This window comes from Halichondria panicea, chromosome 12, assembly GCF_963675165.1.
Source record: "Halichondria panicea chromosome 12, odHalPani1.1, whole genome shotgun sequence".
NCBI lineage: Eukaryota > Metazoa > Porifera > Demospongiae > Suberitida > Halichondriidae > Halichondria > Halichondria panicea.
The window spans coordinates 104,744-124,135 of NC_087388.1; the positions used below are offsets into that span (position 1 = coordinate 104,744).

The following is a 19,392-nucleotide window of genomic DNA, read 5'->3' on the forward strand; positions in this document are numbered from 1 at the left end:
GATTATTCATTGATGTCCATGTTTTTATTTATGGGAAAGTTTAATATAAAACACATAGCATGCATACATGGATTAAACAACACTTGTATATTTATATGGAATACAACTTATGATGAGACTACAACTGGGGTAACATTGTTCGGGAGGAGGGTAGAAACAGTCTGCTTAGAGTTTGACAAATAACTTCCATTCACATTATTCCCGTTCTGTATAGGCACTCGTCCGTTGGAATGGACTGGAGACTTCCTAACATTCTGATGCTCATGGAACAATACAACATATTCAGGACGTGCACACAGAAAGATCTTGAAGTCATCTGAAGGAGAAAATAAACCATGAAATTGACAAAAATAATTATATACTAGAAACGGTTTTAAGCTACAGCTTACCAATGTCCATATTTGGTGGTGTGCCATTTGCTTCAGGCAGGGTTTGTGTGGAGAGAGCTCTAGTCACGTCATCCAGTGACACTCGACCATCGTCATTGGAGTCGAAAAACTGTGTGTGGGGTGTGGTGTGGGTGATGTGTGTGTGTGTGTGTGGGTGTGTGCTAAGCTAGCCCAAACCCTCGATAGTAAAATACCAGACTCAGCCTCTTATTCTAGACAGGCCGCGTAATTATTTGCATGGAAAATTCATAATTATATGCATACATCTCTCACAGTGAACATTTCCTGGAGGAACTGCTGATTACCCAAGAGGTCACTGGACACTTTGATCAGACCACACAGGTAGTCCACAAACATCACCCTGCCACCTGCAGCAGTCTGCATGGAAACACACACAACAATGGTGACATGTAGCTTTATACAATAGTACCATCAAGAGTTCTTGGGTTAAAATTGTATTAATTCAAGCTGTCTATATAACTACAGGCTGTGTGTAATACGGCCATGCATGAATAGTAGGTCGACATTGATACCTCGAATCATGGCAACTTAATATTACTTAGAGCTTAATCCTAACGAGGAGGTCAAACACGTGCAGAGAGAGATGAGTACCTTTTTACAATTATCAAACACTGCTTGGAGACAAGCATCTTTGGGGACTTTTAGGAAAGTAGCTAGATCATTGGCAGTGATGTAGCCGTCTTTATCACGATCTATGACTGCAAATCTGGTGAGATAACGTTTCATTTCCTTTAATTTGAGGCCTGTTTTCTGATTAGCAGTGAAATACACCACCATCCCTTTAGAGAATGGGAGGCCAGCACTCTTGGCATGTCTCATTAACATCAGGTCCTCCACTGCTTGGTTGCCAATGGGGAGCTGTACACGTCTGTGTGTGTGTGTGTGTGTATGTGTGGGTGTGTATGTGTGGGTGGTGTGTGGGTGTGTGTGTGTGATTGAGACAATATACAGTCATCCACAGTTACTAACAGTGCCACACCTGGACATGACACGCTGCACGTTATCAGCATAGAGTCTGCAGTCATCCTTCTCTGCTTGAGAGGGGCAGTACACAGGCAGGAACTATGAGAGGGGGTCAAATATATAGCTATAATTATAGCTCTAAATACAGCTCTCGTGATCACGCTTCCTCCTCCAACACTTTGCAATACAAAGGCATTAATATTCTGTGTACCTCTATTTCCAGAGGGTTGTGAAACTGACACCCAGTGAACAATAAAGTGCCAAACCTGAGGAGAGAGACAGAGAGAGTGTGTGTGTGAGTGAGTGCAATAATGGTGGACTCACCAGTCAATGCCATCTCCACCCCACGAGGTAGTGTCCTGCACAAGGGGAGAGGGTAAGTTGTCACTATTGATATATATTAGCAACACAAAGTATCCAACAGATTGCATGCAGTGAAGCACACGTACACTATACAGTTAGAGTGGGGTTTAGTGTACTTGTAAGCCATTATACTCTAATGCAAGTATTGGTACACAAACCAGCTTGTTCTTGAAGTTGATGAGGATAGGTTGCACAGGAAGTTTAGGCAGGAAAGCTCCTAGCTTGAACTTGAGCATGACCTTCTTGTTGGTTGTGGTACCCTCGGGACATATCAGGACGTTAGGCCAGAGCCTTTTATCATTGACCCGTCTCTGGAGCTCTACAGCAGACTTAGCTCGAGACTCAGGGTCTTCACGATACACAAAGATAGCCCGCACTGACTTCTTGATTATTGCTGTACGCAGATGAAAATAACAAATGATGTATACAATGTACAGTGGGCTGGGTAGGGGAGAGGGTCTACTGTAGCCATGGATACATGACACTACATGGACTCGGGGAGGTACCTTGTTTAGAAGTTTCATAGACTAAGTTAATTAAGATTAGAGACTGCTCTGCACATTATATGACCTTGATTGACTTAATGTACTTATTTAAGCATAATTATAAGGATCGATGTACATGTAGCATAAGCTGAATAGTTGATCTTACTTCCAAAGAAGGGTACATGTTGACTCTCCCCTCGAGCCACGAATGTAGGCACACCGAATATCATGAGTACAAACACATCCAGCATTGAAGTGTGAGGGGCGACCACGAATATAGGAGCCTCAGTGGAGGGGGCGGGAGCACCACTCACACTAATCCAGTTGAAGCCAAACCCGAGCAAGAACCAACGTGCTATGAATGGGTTGATACGCTGGTGGACAAAGCTGGAGGCCGAGGAAACACCAAATGAATCAGTATAGTACATGAATCAGTATAATACAGCAGTGAGTAAGGCTAAAGGATTATGTAATAGCTATCTGCTAGAGATTGGCTTAATAATGTTATAGTGGTATAGATCGCACTAGACAGTGTGTCTGAGGTGAATCTAGACTAGCATGCTGGAAACCACCCACCCAGAATGATTACAACCCCAAGAATCTAACCTTTGATATTAAAAATGCAACCTTTCAACAGTAACAGCATGCTAAATCACCCTAAGGTCATAACAATATTTCCCAAAACAACATAAAAGTGGGGCTTCTAATATTAATAATATCTCTATGCAATCCTAGTAACTTGTGTACCTTCCCCACTTGCTGAGTGGTTTAGGATCATTGATATCGTAGTGATCTCCCACCAGCCCGAGGAGGCACATCACACTGCCCAGGATGACAGACGGAGCTACAAACAGCACAAACCGAATGGGAGCCAGCCACAGAAGATTGAAGAATGTCTACACAGGGTTGGAGAATGTAGGGTATATACAACACCTGTAGAATACCACAATATTAAAATATGATTTATTATTGTTGTGTCAAAAGCAAGCCCTTGCGATTATACCATACCCACTTACTACATTCACACACACTCAGCACCTCTTTATGTACATATAGGTACACGTGCTTCACTGAATCACTATACAGCAATAATTATGCACGAGTGAATACGATATAGCCAGAAGGTAGATGCAGCATCATTATTATTATTATTATCTCACTATTAGTTTCTGGCAGGCAGTGAAGGGCGGGTAATAGGTGAAGGGGTCTATTCCATCAATCTTCTCTTGACTGAGTTCTTGACTGTGTCCATTGGAGGTTGGCTTGGAGTCCTGTCCTTTCCTAACTGGAGCACGCAAGCGCAGGTCTGGTGTGGTAGTAGCCATGCCTCGGCTTGTCCCTAGTGCAGTACGTCTTTCTAGGCGAGGTCCTGTAGCTGTATCAACAAGAAATACTTTATGCATTTTATATACAAATTACGTCAAAGAGCGTCATCAAAACCGCACCTTAGTGCAAATTTACCCACAAACATGATAATGTTATATGACTGTTAATGATATTCATTTATGACTGATGAGTTTGTCAACAAAAGTCTGTTTCTTGGCCAGTAATGATTTAAGATGGCTGATTTCTTGTCTATACTGCTCTCTCTGATGCCGATGATCTTTGTCTTGCTCATGTAAACTGCACAAAAATAATTATGTACGTTAACCGTGATTGAAAGTTGCTTACATTTCTGACGCCTGCTCCAGCATATGTGTTTCCATCCTCTTCCCTATAGAAGCTTCTTTCTTGGCTCCACGGACCACTGTTCTCTCTTTAGCTTGCTCTTGAGATCTGGCCTGCAAGGAAGCATACAATACACATACACACATACACATACATACACAAAGGAAAGGTAGCGTCAATGATTATCTATTTTGTTTCATATTCCAAAACATGGTAATGAATACACAATTCTGTTATTGTACTTTCAGAATAATTATATATTATTATCATGAGGGTAACCACAATAATTATTATTTCGCTCCTCCATACACTCACTATCTTTGCAAAGGTGTCTCTTTCTGAAACAGACTTCTCTGCACAGAGCACTGCCTTGCTGAGCTGAGTATGCATTGTGATCTCCCTGTTCCTAGCCAGCTCTAGCTCACGTTGCAACTCCATCACCTTCTCATGAGCCCTCCTAACAGTCACAACAAGAGTATGCATACATGTATGTACGCATAATTATGAAGATCCAGGTAGTTGTGGAGCTCTTACACTGTTGGACTACTCACTTGTGTGTTTTGTGCATCTGAGCAACTTCTCCTTCTAGCTGGTATATGATAGCCTTAGCATCTGCACAAGAGGGAGGCTATCAGTACAGCTATCAGTATAGGAAGTTGGCTCTGTAACTAGAGTTCTGCTATTTAACGCTAGGTCCCTTTCAAAGTATTACTGAAGGTATACAGTGAGTGTACCTGTTAGCTTAGTGACCAAATATCTCTTGTCTTTGTCTGAAATTCTCAGATGAACTTCTTGAGATTTCAACTCTCTGTGGTTTTTATCATCCAGCTCTTGGACGAGCCTGTACATAGAGACATGGATGGATGTAAATAATGGTAAACTGTGCGACTGATTTAAATGCAAGGAGTTGCAAGTCACAGGGATACATTCACAGCTATTAGTTTAAATTGTAATGGTGGCAATTAAGGTATCAACAAGATGCGTATCAAGATAGCCATTAATTTATGCAAACATTCTAACTAGGCTAGCTAGCTTTGCCCACCTCTGCATTTCCATGAGAAGACTCTGATGCTCCTCTAGTGGTACTTGTCTCGAGGCTCTGGCTGACAACTGATCAAACCTGGCCCGTAGTTGAGTGTGACTTAGTCTGAGAGACTTGAGAGCCTCCTCTCTCAATCGCTGCTCCCTCTGTAGCTCACCAACCTCACTGTTCAACTCAGACACTGTGGAGTGGAGTGTTAAAATTATTAAGTGTTAGTACTCACATAGATATGTAGGCCATAAAACTGCCTCTCAAGCAGGGGAAAATTATAGCTACTAGCTACTAATCTCACCGATTACTTGATGCTCTCCCTTGAGTTGTCTGATGGTCTCTCTGAGCACTTTCTGTGCTTTGAGCAGCGAGGTGTTCTCATCCAGGACAGAGTGCGCGTGAGATGCTACCCTTTCCCATTCCCCCCGCTCCTCCAGTGAGGCTTGCTGGCGTGTCAGTAGAGCCTGGTTCTCATCAGACAAGGAGGCTAGCTCCTCCCTAACCTGGGATAACTCACTCTGCATGGGAATAATGGATGACAATCACAATACACATGTAGCCCGTTACATCTTAACAGTATTGGATCACGTTGATACAACTAATTAATGGCATTTAATGATACGTGCAGTATGTAGTGGCCTTTATACAGTGACATACAAGTGGGTGAAAATGTGGGTTCCAAATATGAAGGGGGTAGATGATAGATATTCGTCCGTATAATTTAGCAGTGGGCCTGGCTCTAACTCACCTCTAGCAGGGCGACCTTTGCCTGGATGGCTGTGTTAGTCTCACACAACACACTGTTCTCTGAGGAGAGAGACTGCAGTCTACACTGAACCTGATCACTATGGCTGTCTGCATGTATGGGGAAAATTAAGTATTGAACAATATAAAGGTACGTACCTGATTGAGTGGTTATGTCATCAATTCGTTTTTTCAAAGTAGAATTCTCTCTTTTCATCTCCTTGTTTAGTGCCTCCAATTCCATGTTGCGTGCTTTGAAGTCTGTCTCCCTTGACTTATACTCAGCAATGAGCTCTGTGGGCGAGTCTCTGTCATCAATACTCCTCGGTGTAGCATGTAAGAATGGTGAAGAAGTTGCTTTTGCACTATTCAGAGATGACTCTAGTAGCTTGGCTTGTGTGCTAGCTTGGTGGTTATGTGTGCACTGTTCCTTAGTGGAGGTAGCTATTGGTGTGATCAGTGTACTAGCTCCATCAGCACTGCTTATCACAATGCTCTCAGTATTCAGTTGTGGTTTGGTAGGGCCAGTCGCCAGAACATTGGTGGAGAAATAACCAGACTCTGCTAAATTCGGTGAGTTATGTCGAGTATGGCGAGGGGGTGGGTGTGGGTGTGTGGGTGTGTGAGGGTGTGAGGCTGGTGGAGGTGTGGGGCTGTGAGGGGGGTGGGCCTGCACAGGTGTAGCAGAGTAATACTGAACTCGACCGTCTGGTAGTTGCTCTGAGAACACATACACGTTGCCCTGCTGCTGAATAAAGTTTGGTTGAATTATCGGAAGTGTTTCAGTTCTAGGATCATCGATTAAGGTACCAGTTGACTTCCTCCTCTGCCGGTGAGTGTGCTGACTGGTAGGGGGATGATGGTTAGGTAGCTGGAGGGAAGTTGACAAATCTATTTGTCGTGGTTGGTGATAATCGTGTGACATTTCCTCATCACTTTGCAAATAACTTTCTACTGAGGAGCTTGATTCATCAGGTAATGTAGGATATGCCTGGTGCCCATATTGTGAAGCACTGTGGTGTCTTTGCTGTGGATGCTCTTGTGTGCTGTGTACGTGTTTGGAACTTGTTGTTAAGTTATCAAAAGAACGTGATTTCCTCTTTGACTGGCCATTGCTGTGTCGCTTGTTTCTGGTTGATTTATACTTGTGAGATTGTGGAGTGTTGTCCTGGCCATGTGGAGTGTTGTCCTGGCCGTGTGGAGTGTTGTCCTGGCCGTGTGGAGTGGGTGGTTCCAGTGTGTGGTATACATTAGGCTGTCGAGAATTCGGTACATAGGCTTTTTCTTTGCTGCTTTTTTTTGGTTTTTTAACTTTGGTGTACAGAGCCTCAACATGTTGTTCTGCATCTGGTTCACGATGTACTTCAATTTGTACAGACTTCTTATGAGGTGATCTTCGATTAGGTCTTGTTTGGTATGCTGGTATCTCACTGCTGTGTAGTGGTGTGGCATTGTCATGAGTAGTACGTGATGGTAGAGATGGGGAGAGTCCATAGCTGATATTAGTGGAGTCAGAGTGAATGCTAAGAGCACTTGTGACACTTGGTAGATCACTAGAGCTCAGTGTGCGCTTGGGGGAGGGTGCTTGTGTGGGATGTGTGGGTGGGAGGGTTGTGGGATGTGTAGGATGTGTGGGTGGGAGGGTCGTCACTAGTGTTTGTTTTGGAGAGGACAGCCTGGGGCGACTGAAAGAGGTTGTGCGTACTGTTGCATATCCATGGCCATCATCATCATCACTGTAGTCACCAGCCAGACTGTACACACTTTCCCCAGCTACACCAGCTACACCATCTGAATAAGTAGAGCAAACTAATTATAGCGACTGAAAAAGCCATTGATTACACAGCCTTACATGTACAAATTGACATACTTAACTAGCTTAAATAATGGTAGTGCAAAGATCATTGATATGATTATATGAGTTAAAAGTACCTTGGTTGTCCCGTGCAGTGGAGGGGCCACTGGTGTCCAGGACATGATGCTGTGCAGTGGAGGGGCCACTGGTGTCCAGGACATGATGCTGTGGAGGAAGGGTAAAGGTGAAGTGGTCCCTCGGCTGTGTGTTGGGAGACTGGAGTGTGGTGTTCAGAGGAGGTGTACTAGGCATGGCCACAAATGCTGGACTTGGAGCGAGAGCATCATGAATTGAAAGCTGAGGGGACCATATCATAATGACCATATCAACAATGACTTTTTAATTAATTATAGTGGACCAACTACTTACTTACCTTGGATTTCTTTTTCCCTTTTTTCCTTGAGAACAGTGGCATATTGACAGGGCAGAAGAATAATAGAGGCACATTTCACAGTTCAAACATAGGTTCAAGTTAGTCTAGGTTCAAGTAAGTGTGAACCATTAAATTTTTTCTACACATTGTAACTAGGAGACATTTATAGCCAGCCCCGCCTCCCTTTAAGATAAAGAGGGGCGGGGCTGGTTGTAAATTATCTTTAGGGTAGATCTAGCTAGCTAGCTCAAGCCAAATTAGTTGTTGCAGTTTTAGATTAGACTATCCAAGCAGTGCCATGGTTGGTGGAGGAAAGCTCACTGCAGCTCAATGCAACCAAAGCCATCAAGATCAGATATGGTAAGATAAAGCTTGGTAACATACTCATTACACTGAGCAGCTAAGTAGCTATAATTATATATCTACCAGTATCTAGCAGAGGTTAAATTATTTATGTTGCTCTCTGTACAGCTAGCTAAACAATCTAGCAAAACCAGTTAGCTGTACTATAGCTTTGTGGGGAAAATATCGCAATAATTATGTCTATTGGTAGAGAGGGCATTGTGCATGCAGTGAGTCTACACTGTAAGCAAGATGAGTAATTGTACTCTTCAGGAAGGACTATGTGTGCAAGGAGGAATCAATTGGTAAGAAATGGACGGACACCTGGGGATTTCTGAGAGACGAATACAGTACGGTATGTCAACATTCACATGACCATTATGTAAACTAGATCTAGAACGAAGCTCAATAGCTAACACATTAATTAAGCTCTTTATTCAACTGTTAATGTGTTGCATATTAGCTCTTCTCGTATGCAACTGTTAATGTGCAGCTCAGCAGAGATCTAGGACAGATCAGAGCCAGTGAACCTTTGAAGCTTCCTCGACTGCAAGCCCCCAAGCAGAACACGTCTAATCCGTTTCCAATGGTAAGCTCCAGAGAGGTTGGGTGGCGTTCGGGAAAGAGGGAATGCAGACTGGAGATATATGGACGCTGGGGACGACCCAAATACTCTATCATTAAACAGCTGCGTTGGCCTAACGATGCTGTGCCCTGAAAACTTTACTTCAACAGTTCAGAAACAATTAACATTCTATCTAATTTGTTTGTTTGTTATACATGCATAGTTGATGTAGAATGACGTTACAAACGTTGTGTTGCTTAGTGACTTCAACAGATGAATATGATGATAGAGTGTGTGGGTGTGTCATTGTTTACCTTGTGTTGACACGCCCATGATTGTCAGCTAAACTTGACACAAGTTGATATTTGAGTGTGTCTCTGTCTGTGCTTTTCTAGACTACTTCCATGTCCTGGCAACAACAACCATATGTGAGTCAGTTGCTGTAATGTGTTAGTAGATATAGCTAGCATAGTTATTATTATTTATATATGGCCTGCAGTGTACTTATATATCTACAGTACAGCTACTGCACTACACATATACAATATACAACTTTCAGAACCCTGGCTATGGCCAACAGTGGGGCTCACAAGCTCCCCCTCCGAGTGGCTATCGTCCTCCCTACAATCCAGCTGCTGGACCTCCTCACTCCAGTGCTCCCTCACAGTCCATAGGTGGCTACTCCAACCCTCCTCCAGGTACACCAGCACGGCACACAGCAGTTAATTACGAATGCACCATAATATTATAATAACTATGTCTGCAGGTGGACCAGGGTATGGTGCTGGTACCCCAACCTCAAGCTACCATCCCCCAAGTTACGGTGCTCCACAGTCCAACTACGGTGCTCCACCGACCTCCCGTGCCCCTGGGCCTAGCTACGGTACTCCACAGTCCAGCTACGGTGCTCTACCAACCTCAAGCTATCGTTCTCCTGGGCCTAGCTATGGTGCTCCACAGTCCAACTACGGTGCTCCACCGACCTCCCGTGCCCCTGGGCCTAGCTACGGTACTCCACAGTCCAGCTATGGTGCTCCACCAACCTCAAGCTATCATTCTCCTGGGCCTAGCTATGGTGCTCCACCAACCTCCCATGCTCCTGGGCCTAGCTATGGTGCTCCACAGTCCAGCTATGGGGGGGCAGGAGGCTCGTATGGGGGGTCAGGAGGTTACGGAGCCCCCCAGTCAGGAGGGGGTGGAATGTCACCACAGGACCAAGAGCTGATGTCATGGTTCCAGGTAATTGTACAAATATGTTTTTGTAAACCATCTATTGATACAGATGTTGCAAAGTCCATATTTACTTTTACTTCCAAGTTGACATTAATTTTTTCAAATACGTATGATACCTCTATACCAAACCACTGCTTGCAGGCAGTGGACAAGGATCAGTCTGGGAAGATCACTGCTCTAGAGTTGCGAGAAGCTTTGGTCAACTCAAACTGGAGTCATTTCAATGCTGAGACATGTCGCCTGCTCATCGGGATGTTTGACAAGAACAATGATGGCACTATAGACTTCTACGAATTTGCTGCACTTTGGAAATATGTGAAGGACTGGAAGTCATGCTTCAATAAGTAAGTCAATGTGTAGTGTAGAGGGTAGATCCATGAGACTGGTGTGTGTAGTGTAGAGGGTAGATCCATGAGACTGGTGTGTGTAGTGTAGAGGGTAGATCCATGAGACTGGTGTGTGTAGTGTAGAGGGTAGATCCATGAGACTGGTGGGTGTAGTGTAGAGGGTAGATCCATGAGACTGGTGTGTGTAGTGTAGAGGGTAGATCCATGAGACTGGTGTGTGTAGTGTAGAGGGTAGATCCATGAGACTGGTGTGTGTAGTGTAGAGGGTAGATCCATGAGACTGGTGGGTGTAGTGTAGAGGGTAGATCCATGAGACTGGTGGGTGTAGTGTAGAGGGTAGATCCATGAGACTGGTGTGTGTAGTGTAGAGGGTAGATCCATGAGACTGGTGGGTGTAGTGTAGAGGGTAGATCCATGAGACTGGTAGCAGTTGTTATAAATACTATTACACATACCTGCATTTCCCAAGATTAGAAGGTAGAATCCCTTCCTGGTAGTTTGAGACATGCATCCTGTTTGGGAGTAACTAGAGCTATTTTCTGACAAGTCTACTGTTTAATGTTATGCCATATGTGTGTGTGTGTAGGTTTGACAAGGATGGTAGTGGCAATATTGATGCAGGGGAACTGCAGCAAGCACTGGTCTCATTCGGCTACCAACTGTGAGCTTTGTGTGTGTGTCTTGAATCTTAGGAATTATAGGAATGTACATTGCGGGACTAAAACCTATCAACGGTTCAGGGACTCTTTCAGCTGCCATAACTTGAATTCTGTGTATCTAATCTCAATGATTTTATGATTTTCTAAAAGCTTAGAAAGATACCTTTCAATTGGTATCATTAAAGTTAATATTTGAGAAATCAAAAATATTTTCCATACCAATTTACCATACCATGGATCAAGATTTCTTTCTTTATGTACGATGTAGGTCAATGGACTTCTGTACTCTGTGCACTAGGTTGTTTGATCGCGGTGACATGCATACAATGAAGTTTGATGACTTCATTCAGTGTTGTGTAATGTTGCGATCTCTGACAGAGAGCTTCAAGAAACAGGACACCAACAGATCAGGAGTCATTAATATTAACTATGAGCAGGTACACTTGTGAATAATATTAAGTGATGATAATTATTGTAGCCTGTGGCTCCCTTTAGGAAGCTGTATGTACATCAATAATTCTATAGAACTTGTACATTATGTAGATACAGTACATGTACGGTATTATTATGTGCCTATACCTTCTAACTGTACACTGTATGTTTTTCATACATTGTTGTGTGTGCAGTTTCTGGAGCTGGCAATCGACAACAGCTTACAATGAGTAACAGCTTACAATGAGTGCACCGCCCAAACCACACCCCAGAACATTATCCTTTTCCACGCTAGAATAAAGAGTTTTGCTATAAATACAATATCCATTATAATTAGTGTACTTGTATGTTGTACAATAAAGCCATGCATTACATATTCATTTATTGAACATTATAATATTATTCTGAGAATGGGTTTAATAAAAGCACATGAGCCACAACACGGTTATGTACATTGACAAAGTTATGAAACAATTATAGGTCTGGTATATGACTGTCGTCCATCAATATAGGGCAACCATTAGCGATAGGAAAATAATCGTAAAATACTTCTGCTGAGTTTGGAGCATCTTTAGTCCCGCCAGCAATGCCACAGTGTTCCAAACACCAGGCAGGGTCTAGATAAGAGTCTTTACTGCACCTGCTCTCTCTGAACAGTGCCAGTGAGTTGGCACTATCATTCAAGTGGTTCTGGATGAGGCATTTCAGTCCGTGGATGGTCGTTGTTTCTGTAACCTCGTGCTCAAAATGGCCAGGGTGTTTCAGGTTGCCTTTGAATGGAGCTAGTACCATCTTCAGCTTGATGTACCTGCAGTGTACGGTGATCAGAGATTGTTATCTGGGTACTTATGTATAATTATATTGAAGTGCGAGTTTGAAAGGTGCTAAAAAATTAATGGTTAATACAATTCGTGTTATAAAAGTTTTTAGCTATCATGAAAGCTGTCTAAGCCATTATTAGAGCCTCAATAAGGATTATAGCTGAGTAGTGGAGTTGTTGTTATACATGATACCTGGCGTGCTTTTCTCTTGGGGGCCCTGCTACACCGATCCCACAGCGGCTGCACTTGACAGTGACTCTACTCGGAGAGAATGTGAGTTCTTTGGCTGACTGTGCAGTGAGGTCATCATCATCAGCATCACTAGCTGCTTGCTGCAACTTGCGTCTGTAGTCTGAAATGATCTTGTCAAACTGAAGAATATTCACACTTCCACTGCCTTGTGGATCAATGATTGTTATGAGGGAATCTATTTCCGCTCTTGTTGCTGGAACCTGAAGCAATGATTACCGATAATTAGTTATAACTAATGACACTGTGATAGTTGTAGTTGAATGATTAGGTACTAGCAGAGACTTATTATAGTCTACCTCCATCATTCTCATGGCCACAGTGAAATCCTCTGCTGATAGCAGATTGTCTCCGTCACTGTCAAACATAGTGAAGAGGTTCACAACGCGTCCATAAGTCATAGATCCTTGCAGCCATTGCAACACCCTGTCCAGAAACAGCAGCATTGTCTCTCCACTTATGGCTGCTATCTGAGTGAGGAGAGGACAAGTACCTCTAGCTACACTGTAAGACATGCTATATAACCTTCTCTGAAACTGCTGGCTTGGCTGCCTTCTTGGCTGGTTTCCTGGACAGGACAATTGCCAATGGAATGGATTGTGCTGTTGCTACTACACTTACTTTTTCTTCTTTTTGTCAGACATGACTGTGCTGAAACCTGGTGCCCACAACTTTCTTCTGATGTTGAGCTAGCTGCTGCTTTGAGAATTGCAGAAGTGTTACTTGCTTAGGGGGGGAGTGGCTCGTAGCGTCTGCACCACTAGCGTTACAATAGAGAAAAATCGGTGACCAGCACTAACCAGAGCCAAGAAGGTCAAAGGTCAATACAGGAACAATGGCTGAAGAAAGTGACTTGGAAGCTATCCGTGCTAGACGGATGGCAGAGCTTCAACAACAGTTTAGGGTGAGAATATCTAGCATATTTAAGATCTCTTAAGGCAGTGTTCTGTTTATCTAGGGCCAGGGAGGTGGAGGTGGAGGGGGTAATCCTGAGAAACAGAAACAGATGATGGAACAACAAGCAAAGTGTGTGTTTCAACTCTTTCCTATGTGTGTAGCTGTGATACTGTATACTATAGGCAAGAAGAAATGAAGAATATGATGCTTACACAAATACTGGAGCAAAATGCAAGGGCAAGATGTGAGTCAAAACGTCGTGAATTGTGTTCGTTAATTAATAATAATAACTATGCAGTGAACAGTATTGCATTGGTCAAGCCTGAGAGAGCACGACAAGTGGAGGGCATGCTCATACAAATGGCACAATCCGGACAAATAGGGGGAAAGGTAGGTTTACTAGTACATGCATGATAGAACATCATTATTTCCATCTTCAGGTTAGTGACAAGCAGCTGGTGGAGCTTCTGGAGACTATTAGTCGACAGACACAAAAGAAGACTACAATAAAGGTAGTGTAGAGTTAACACTGATGTGATATCAACTCCCCCTCCACACCACACACACACCTCCACACCACACACACCTCCACACCACACACAGTTTGAGAGACGAAGACTGGATGATTCTGATGATGACTTTTAGATCCACCGTCCCTATCACTAACTCCTCCACACCTTTAATAGGCTAGCAGTGTTTGTATCGTTGTTTGTTTTATGTATTGTAAATGAATGATTTTTTTTTTTTTTTTTTTTTTTTTCTTTATAATGTTTGATGCAGAGGAAGCATACAGGATATGACAAGGTAGCTAAATGAAGCTAATAATGAAGTCAGTCCATAACCAAAAAGTAAAGGTGCAGGTGCAGGTGTACTTAAGTGAAAAAAAGAAAAAAGGAAAAAAAAAATTTTTAACTTATTGCTATAATTTTGACAGGGATAATTTAAAAGCAGATGGGCTAGGGCTACTGATAACATTTAGGGGAAGGGAGTTCCAAATGGGGATTACGCTTACAAAAAAGGAATGTCTATGGGCTAGGGTTTTAACATATGGTTTAAAAATAATTTGATTATGAGGGTGACGGGGGGAAGGGCGAGGATGGAGGGTGAAAACATTGGGAGATATTATAGATAAATTATTAAGTATATTAAAGCAGACTTTCAGTTTTTGGTTTTTCCTTCGAGATGACAGAGGTTTCCAGTTTAAGGAGGCAAGCAGGTCAGGGTATTCTGCCCTCCACTGCTTCGTTACAATTTTCCCTGCAAATTTTTGGACGCTTTCCAGTTTTTTTATATCTGTGTGGTGATGAGGGTCCCAGACTGCACCGCAATAGTCTAACTTAGGCATCGCTTATGTGTCAAATAGGTTTATCAATATGACACATCAGATATCCAACAAGCTGTCTGAGCTCCAGCATGCAGTGCTTCACTTGGAAATATTCTTGATAATGCCCATTTACATATAATTAGGGAAATAATATCAGAAACAGGCAAAGGTCAAAAGGTCAAAAGCCTAATCACATGTAAAAGGGGGGCGTGACGGCACCACACCACAATGCACACAGTACAGTAAGGCCGGGTTCTTGTCTAATATAGTGGATGCTCTAGATCTATTACTGCACTAGCTCATACAGTTGCACTGATGCTGCTCTACATTGTCATCCTTGGGCTGGCTCTGAGCCACACAGCTCTATCAGCTCCGGAGGCAGATGCTCTCAACTTCATGGTGCTGGGTGACTGGGGTGGGCAGACATTCTCCCCATATACCACCACTGCTCAGCGAGCTGTCGCCAAGGTGATGGGGGTTGAAGGTACGACAATTGGTTCGCAGTTTACGTTTGCTTTGGGAGACAATTTCTACTCGTACGGAGTGAAAGATGTCAACGATAAAAGATTCAAGGAAACTTTTGAGGTGTGTGTTGCATTAGAATAATTACATTGTATTGTATGTGATGTTACACTACTTCGATTCATGCAGGATGTGTTCACAGCTCCCTCGCTGCAATCAATGTGGTATGTGGTGTGCGGGAACCACGATCACTATGGCAACTGCTCAGCGGAGATAGCGTATACCAAACAGTCTGCAAGGTGGTACTTCCCCAACTACTACTACAAGCAGGTCTGAATGTACCCACCTGTGACAATGCACGGTTGAGTCAATGGTTGATGGTAGTACAGATGCTCTGTTTGAGATTATTTAGCATCGTTGTCATACTTCTGAATAATGAAAGCATTCAATAATGTGTGTGATCTCTAGCTAAGTCATTAGCCGCCAGAGGTGTCCAGAAATACTATCTTAGCATTACTACTATTTGCTTCCCTTGCTTAACAACTTTTTTTTTCACTTACAGGAGTTTAAAATTCCTGGCAGCAATGTGTCCCTCAAGGTGATGTTCATAGACACTGTCCTATTGGCTGGTCTCACTGACCCTCATGTTCGCTCACGCCTTCCATATGGACCCGAGTCATTCAAGATGGCCGACGACCAGTGGATGTGGATCAACGATACTTTGGCAGAGTTTTCAAAGACTGATGGCTGGACCATCGTCGTGGGTCACTACCCAGGTACTAGCAATATCAGCGTTAAATCGAGCATCTTTGAACGGCCATAACTTTAGTTCTGTTGGTCCAATAACGTTAATGTTATGATTTTCTGAAAGTTTAGAGAGCGGCCTTTCATATGATATGTTAAAATTCAGTATCATTTTAGGACCCATTTTTTTGACAAAAAAGCGTGGGCTATAGGTGGAGGAAAATGCCAAAATTGAGTCCGAAAATTATATGTGAGATAAACATGTCATCTGAAAGAGCCTTTTGTAAGCTTTCAGAAAATCAGAAAATCATCGTGATTGGACCAGTAGAATCCAAGTTATGGATGTTTAGAGTCGAGCCGTACTCATGTGTACCCCGGCATGTGTCTCCTCCCTGCAGTATGGTCTGTGGCTGAGCATGGACCCACACAAGAGCTGGTGCAGAAGCTCAAGCCTATGATGGAGAAGTATGGAGTGTCTGCCTACTATTGTGGCCATGATCACAACCTGCAACACCTCACTGACAGCACTATCCAGTACTATGTGGTGGGAGCAGGTCATCTCATTGACCCTTCTCTGGCACACATGGTCAGTATCAGAGTGTCTCTATCTAAAGTAGTAGTCTCTTAATCATAATGGCACTCTGTAGCTTACACAACGGCGTCTATACAAAGTCACACAGTTAAAAGTTAAAATAGCCTCCAATTTAAAAACAAACTCATGTACTTAATTTGTCCTTTGTAAAGAGGTTTCATAGTTTGCAAATGAAGCATTTTTCTATATACTGTTTCACTATACATGCATACAGGACAGTGTTCCACAAGACTCGCTCAAGTTCCACTATGGTCCTACCTCGGGCTCTAGTGACAAGGGAGGGTTTGCTTCTGTCAGTGTCACCGGCTCTGACATTACCACCAACTATTTCGACTACACAGGTTTGTGTGAATATACAGTGAAGCTTGTATCTCTATAGTCACTGGGAAGACTAACAGTGGCTGTAATCAATTAAGAGGTGTCCTGCTAACACAGGTTGAAACACACGCTATGCATGGAGATCTGGGGTCTTGAATAGAGGGTACTTACGTATTCATATAGTGTGACCACAATAGAGCTTCACTGTACAACCACTAGTCACTTGCAGACCCAGTTAATGTATTTACCTACTATTTCTGCAGGAAAGCAAGTCTATCAAAATGTCATCAAGAAGGCATAACTGAAGCTTGATAGAACTAAAACATGATTAAGCTAGTATCTTTGTATTGACTCTGACTGAGCGCTCGTGTTAATTTGTGTGTTTTAATTATTGTTTTATGAAATTATTTTCCTAAATTTTGTATTATGTCAACAACTTGAAAAACTCAAAGTACAAGCAGTAGATATAAAAATAATACTGTGAAACTTAAAACTCTTGCTACTGCTACTAAGTCTCGGCTAGGGGGGTGGACAAGCTAGGGTTTAAAGGTCATACGTTCTAAGCATTCTGATAGAGTTTGCCTATGACAGACTTGACGAGAGTCTGCATGTCTTTAGCTCGTTTGTCAGCTGTCTCCATGACCTCTGCATGGTTGGGTGGCTCTTGGTCCGAGTCATGGTCCAGTATCACCATGTTGGTCACCAGGGAGATGCCTGCACAAACACAGCCACTCAAACAAAGACACATACTAATAGTCTTGATCAGTGTCAGTACATGGAAAGACCTAGTAGTGTGCAGTGGGGGTTGTATTTAAATGTACGTATTATATCCTGAGACTAGAATAACAGAAGAGTTGATATTAAAGCATGGTCTAGCTGTCCTGTGCACCAGCTCACCCAGGCGTGCATGCAATACAGTCTAGCTGTCCTGTGCACCAGCTCACCCAGGACCTTCATCCCACAGTGTTTGGCCACAACCACCTCGGGGGCAGTGCTCATGCCCACAGCATCGGCACCAATCAGCTTCAAGAACCGAGACTCTGCAGGGGTTTCATAAGAGGGCCCACTCAAGTGAACGTAGACCCCCTCCCGAGTGAACTCAGACATGTTCAGCTCTGTAGCAGTCCGGCTGGCCAGCTGTCTTAGCTCACGATCGTACGCTGATGTCATGGCAGGAAACCGAGGGCCAAACCTGGGTAGAGTGGGCACAGTACATGTACATTGCTGCTATCTACTGTACTAGGGGCTACAGAATGCAAACTTAAAATTGTACAAACTTAAAACTCAAATTTAAGGGCATCTAGCTACATGTATAACTATCGTATAGGTTATATTCACCTGTCCTCGTTATCTCCCATGAGTGGGTTAGCCCCTGTCATTCCAGCCAAATTAACATGGTCCTTGACAATCATGAGGTCCCCTCTGTTATAGGTAGAGTTGAGACCACCTGCAGCATTGGTTACCACCAGTGTGTCCACTCCAAGGAGCTTCATCACTCGCACAGGCATGGTGATCTGGTGTGTGTGGGTGTGTGTGTGGAGTGTATGTGTGTGTGTGTGGAGTGTATGTGGGTGGGTGGAGTGTGGATGTGTGGAGGGGGGTGATTATTAATTCGGTGCAATACAAAAGATTACAGTGTACATTGCCATAGATCGCATCACAGATCTCAATCACACGAATATAACTTCCATTATTCACTATTCAATAGGAAAACAATAGTTTCTTTGTTTCTAGTAACAACAACCATCACTCTACAGATGTACCGTGGTTGGGTGGTGTCCCTCGTAGAAGTGGAAGCGACCTTGCATGCACACCACCGGACAGCCTTTGATGTACCCAAACACCAGGTTGCCTTTGTGCCCCTTGACTGTGTGTGTGTGTGTGGTGGGTGATTTGTGTGTGTGTGTGTGTATGGTGGGCGGTGGGTGCTTTGTGTGTGTGTGTGTGGTGGGCGGTGATTTGTGTGGATACTATTCCAACTACTCACTATAATTAGTGCTAAATAGATGTTATACATTCCTACCCGTACCCGTGGTTTTGGGGAATCTTGGGATGTCTTTATACGAGATCACATTTTTGGGTTTATCATTGTCCAAATCTTCGGCCAGCCCCCCGAGGCCTGAGCCACAGATAATCCCAATAGTGGGCCGAATGTCAGTCATCTTCTGAATGGCTGCTGCCACTTCCTGTAGCTCCTCATACGAGGGTCCATTCACACTCCTGCATGCATGTACATGCAATGAATATTATCAGCAATTTAAAAATTTGGCTACTCTATGCAGCTAGCTAGCTAGCAAGCTGCTCTCGTATCATTTATAGCTTAACCTTGTGCCTTGCTCGGCCATTTCGCGTTGCACTGTCACTAGCGCTGTCGTCGTTTGGATCGAAGACTTGAGGTCAGCTTTGTACACACTACGGCTTTTTTTGGTAGGGATTCGTTCATTAATAATTGCATTTCGAACTTGTCAATTATTAGGTAAAGATCGTTAACTAAAAATAACACAAAAAAATTC

General features: G+C 43.3%; 8 protein-coding genes across 10 annotated transcripts; 4 read left to right on the top strand and 4 right to left on the bottom strand.

Annotated features, from left to right (window-relative positions):
- Positions 1–21: 21 nt before the first annotated feature.
- Positions 22–3,637, bottom strand: LOC135345554 (lysophosphatidylcholine acyltransferase 2-like). Of its 2 annotated transcripts, none has more exons than XM_064542972.1 (11): positions 3,382–3,637; positions 2,969–3,117; positions 2,388–2,608; positions 1,895–2,130; positions 1,698–1,732; positions 1,585–1,639; positions 1,390–1,472; positions 1,002–1,278; positions 663–767; positions 390–498; positions 22–316 (listed from the first exon to the last, which is right to left on the bottom strand). In XM_064542972.1, exons 1-11 carry the CDS (start codon positions 3,622–3,624, stop codon positions 108–110), a joined length of 1,722 nt encoding a protein of 573 aa, XP_064399042.1. In that variant the 5' UTR covers positions 3,625–3,637; the 3' UTR covers positions 22–107. The 2 variants fall into 2 exon arrangements, with proteins under 2 accessions (XP_064399042.1, XP_064399041.1); XM_064542971.1 differs by having other exon boundaries at positions 654–767.
- On the bottom strand, positions 3,637–8,069 carry LOC135345543 (mucin-2-like). Its single transcript, XM_064542956.1, has 11 exons — positions 7,895–8,069; positions 7,599–7,818; positions 5,826–7,457; positions 5,671–5,777; positions 5,224–5,440; positions 4,932–5,112; positions 4,624–4,730; positions 4,441–4,501; positions 4,205–4,346; positions 3,893–4,002; positions 3,637–3,844 (listed from the first exon to the last, which is right to left on the bottom strand). The coding sequence occupies exons 1-11, from the start codon at positions 7,934–7,936 to the stop codon at positions 3,721–3,723; spliced, it is 2,943 nt and encodes a 980-aa protein (XP_064399026.1). The 5' UTR covers positions 7,937–8,069; the 3' UTR covers positions 3,637–3,720.
- Positions 8,070–8,079: 10 nt separating this feature from the next.
- On the top strand, positions 8,080–9,075 carry LOC135345596 (ciliary microtubule inner protein 1-like). The gene is made up of 3 exons (XM_064543015.1): positions 8,080–8,254; positions 8,510–8,591; positions 8,730–9,075. The coding sequence occupies exons 1-3, from the start codon at positions 8,193–8,195 to the stop codon at positions 8,952–8,954; spliced, it is 369 nt and encodes a 122-aa protein (XP_064399085.1). The 5' UTR covers positions 8,080–8,192; the 3' UTR covers positions 8,955–9,075.
- Positions 9,076–9,086: 11 nt separating this feature from the next.
- Positions 9,087–11,883, top strand: LOC135345575 (peflin-like). Its single transcript, XM_064542994.1, has 7 exons — positions 9,087–9,229; positions 9,361–9,499; positions 9,568–10,040; positions 10,176–10,378; positions 10,968–11,042; positions 11,309–11,477; positions 11,667–11,883. Exons 1-7 carry the CDS (start codon positions 9,206–9,208, stop codon positions 11,700–11,702), a joined length of 1,119 nt encoding a protein of 372 aa, XP_064399064.1. The 5' UTR covers positions 9,087–9,205; the 3' UTR covers positions 11,703–11,883.
- Positions 11,884–11,946: 63 nt separating this feature from the next.
- On the bottom strand, positions 11,947–13,295 carry LOC135345582 (uncharacterized). Its single transcript, XM_064543001.1, has 5 exons — positions 13,164–13,295; positions 13,068–13,110; positions 12,842–13,012; positions 12,486–12,745; positions 11,947–12,280 (listed from the first exon to the last, which is right to left on the bottom strand). Exons 1-5 carry the CDS (start codon positions 13,184–13,186, stop codon positions 11,947–11,949), a joined length of 831 nt encoding a protein of 276 aa, XP_064399071.1. The 5' UTR covers positions 13,187–13,295.
- Positions 13,296–13,341: 46 nt separating this feature from the next.
- LOC135345427 (programmed cell death protein 5-like) lies at positions 13,342–14,171 on the top strand. 2 transcript variants are annotated; one of them, XM_064542851.1, is made up of 6 exons: positions 13,342–13,446; positions 13,501–13,568; positions 13,622–13,683; positions 13,738–13,829; positions 13,880–13,989; positions 14,026–14,171. In XM_064542851.1, exons 1-5 carry the CDS (start codon positions 13,378–13,380, stop codon positions 13,958–13,960), a joined length of 372 nt encoding a protein of 123 aa, XP_064398921.1. In that variant the 5' UTR covers positions 13,342–13,377; the 3' UTR covers positions 13,961–13,989; positions 14,026–14,171. The 2 variants fall into 2 exon arrangements, with proteins under 2 accessions (XP_064398921.1, XP_064398920.1); XM_064542850.1 differs by having other exon boundaries at positions 13,880–13,951; positions 14,043–14,171.
- Positions 14,172–14,977: 806 nt separating this feature from the next.
- On the top strand, positions 14,978–17,296 carry LOC135345577 (tartrate-resistant acid phosphatase type 5-like). The gene is made up of 6 exons (XM_064542996.1): positions 14,978–15,348; positions 15,415–15,555; positions 15,788–16,001; positions 16,368–16,555; positions 16,776–16,902; positions 17,143–17,296. Exons 1-6 carry the CDS (start codon positions 15,079–15,081, stop codon positions 17,178–17,180), a joined length of 978 nt encoding a protein of 325 aa, XP_064399066.1. The 5' UTR covers positions 14,978–15,078; the 3' UTR covers positions 17,181–17,296.
- Positions 17,297–17,320: 24 nt separating this feature from the next.
- LOC135345580 (purine nucleoside phosphorylase 1-like) lies at positions 17,321–19,355 on the bottom strand. The gene is made up of 6 exons (XM_064542998.1): positions 19,205–19,355; positions 18,909–19,099; positions 18,643–18,746; positions 18,218–18,393; positions 17,824–18,071; positions 17,321–17,593 (listed from the first exon to the last, which is right to left on the bottom strand). Exons 1-6 carry the CDS (start codon positions 19,222–19,224, stop codon positions 17,439–17,441), a joined length of 894 nt encoding a protein of 297 aa, XP_064399068.1. The 5' UTR covers positions 19,225–19,355; the 3' UTR covers positions 17,321–17,438.
- Between the last annotated feature and the right edge of the window lie 37 nt (positions 19,356–19,392).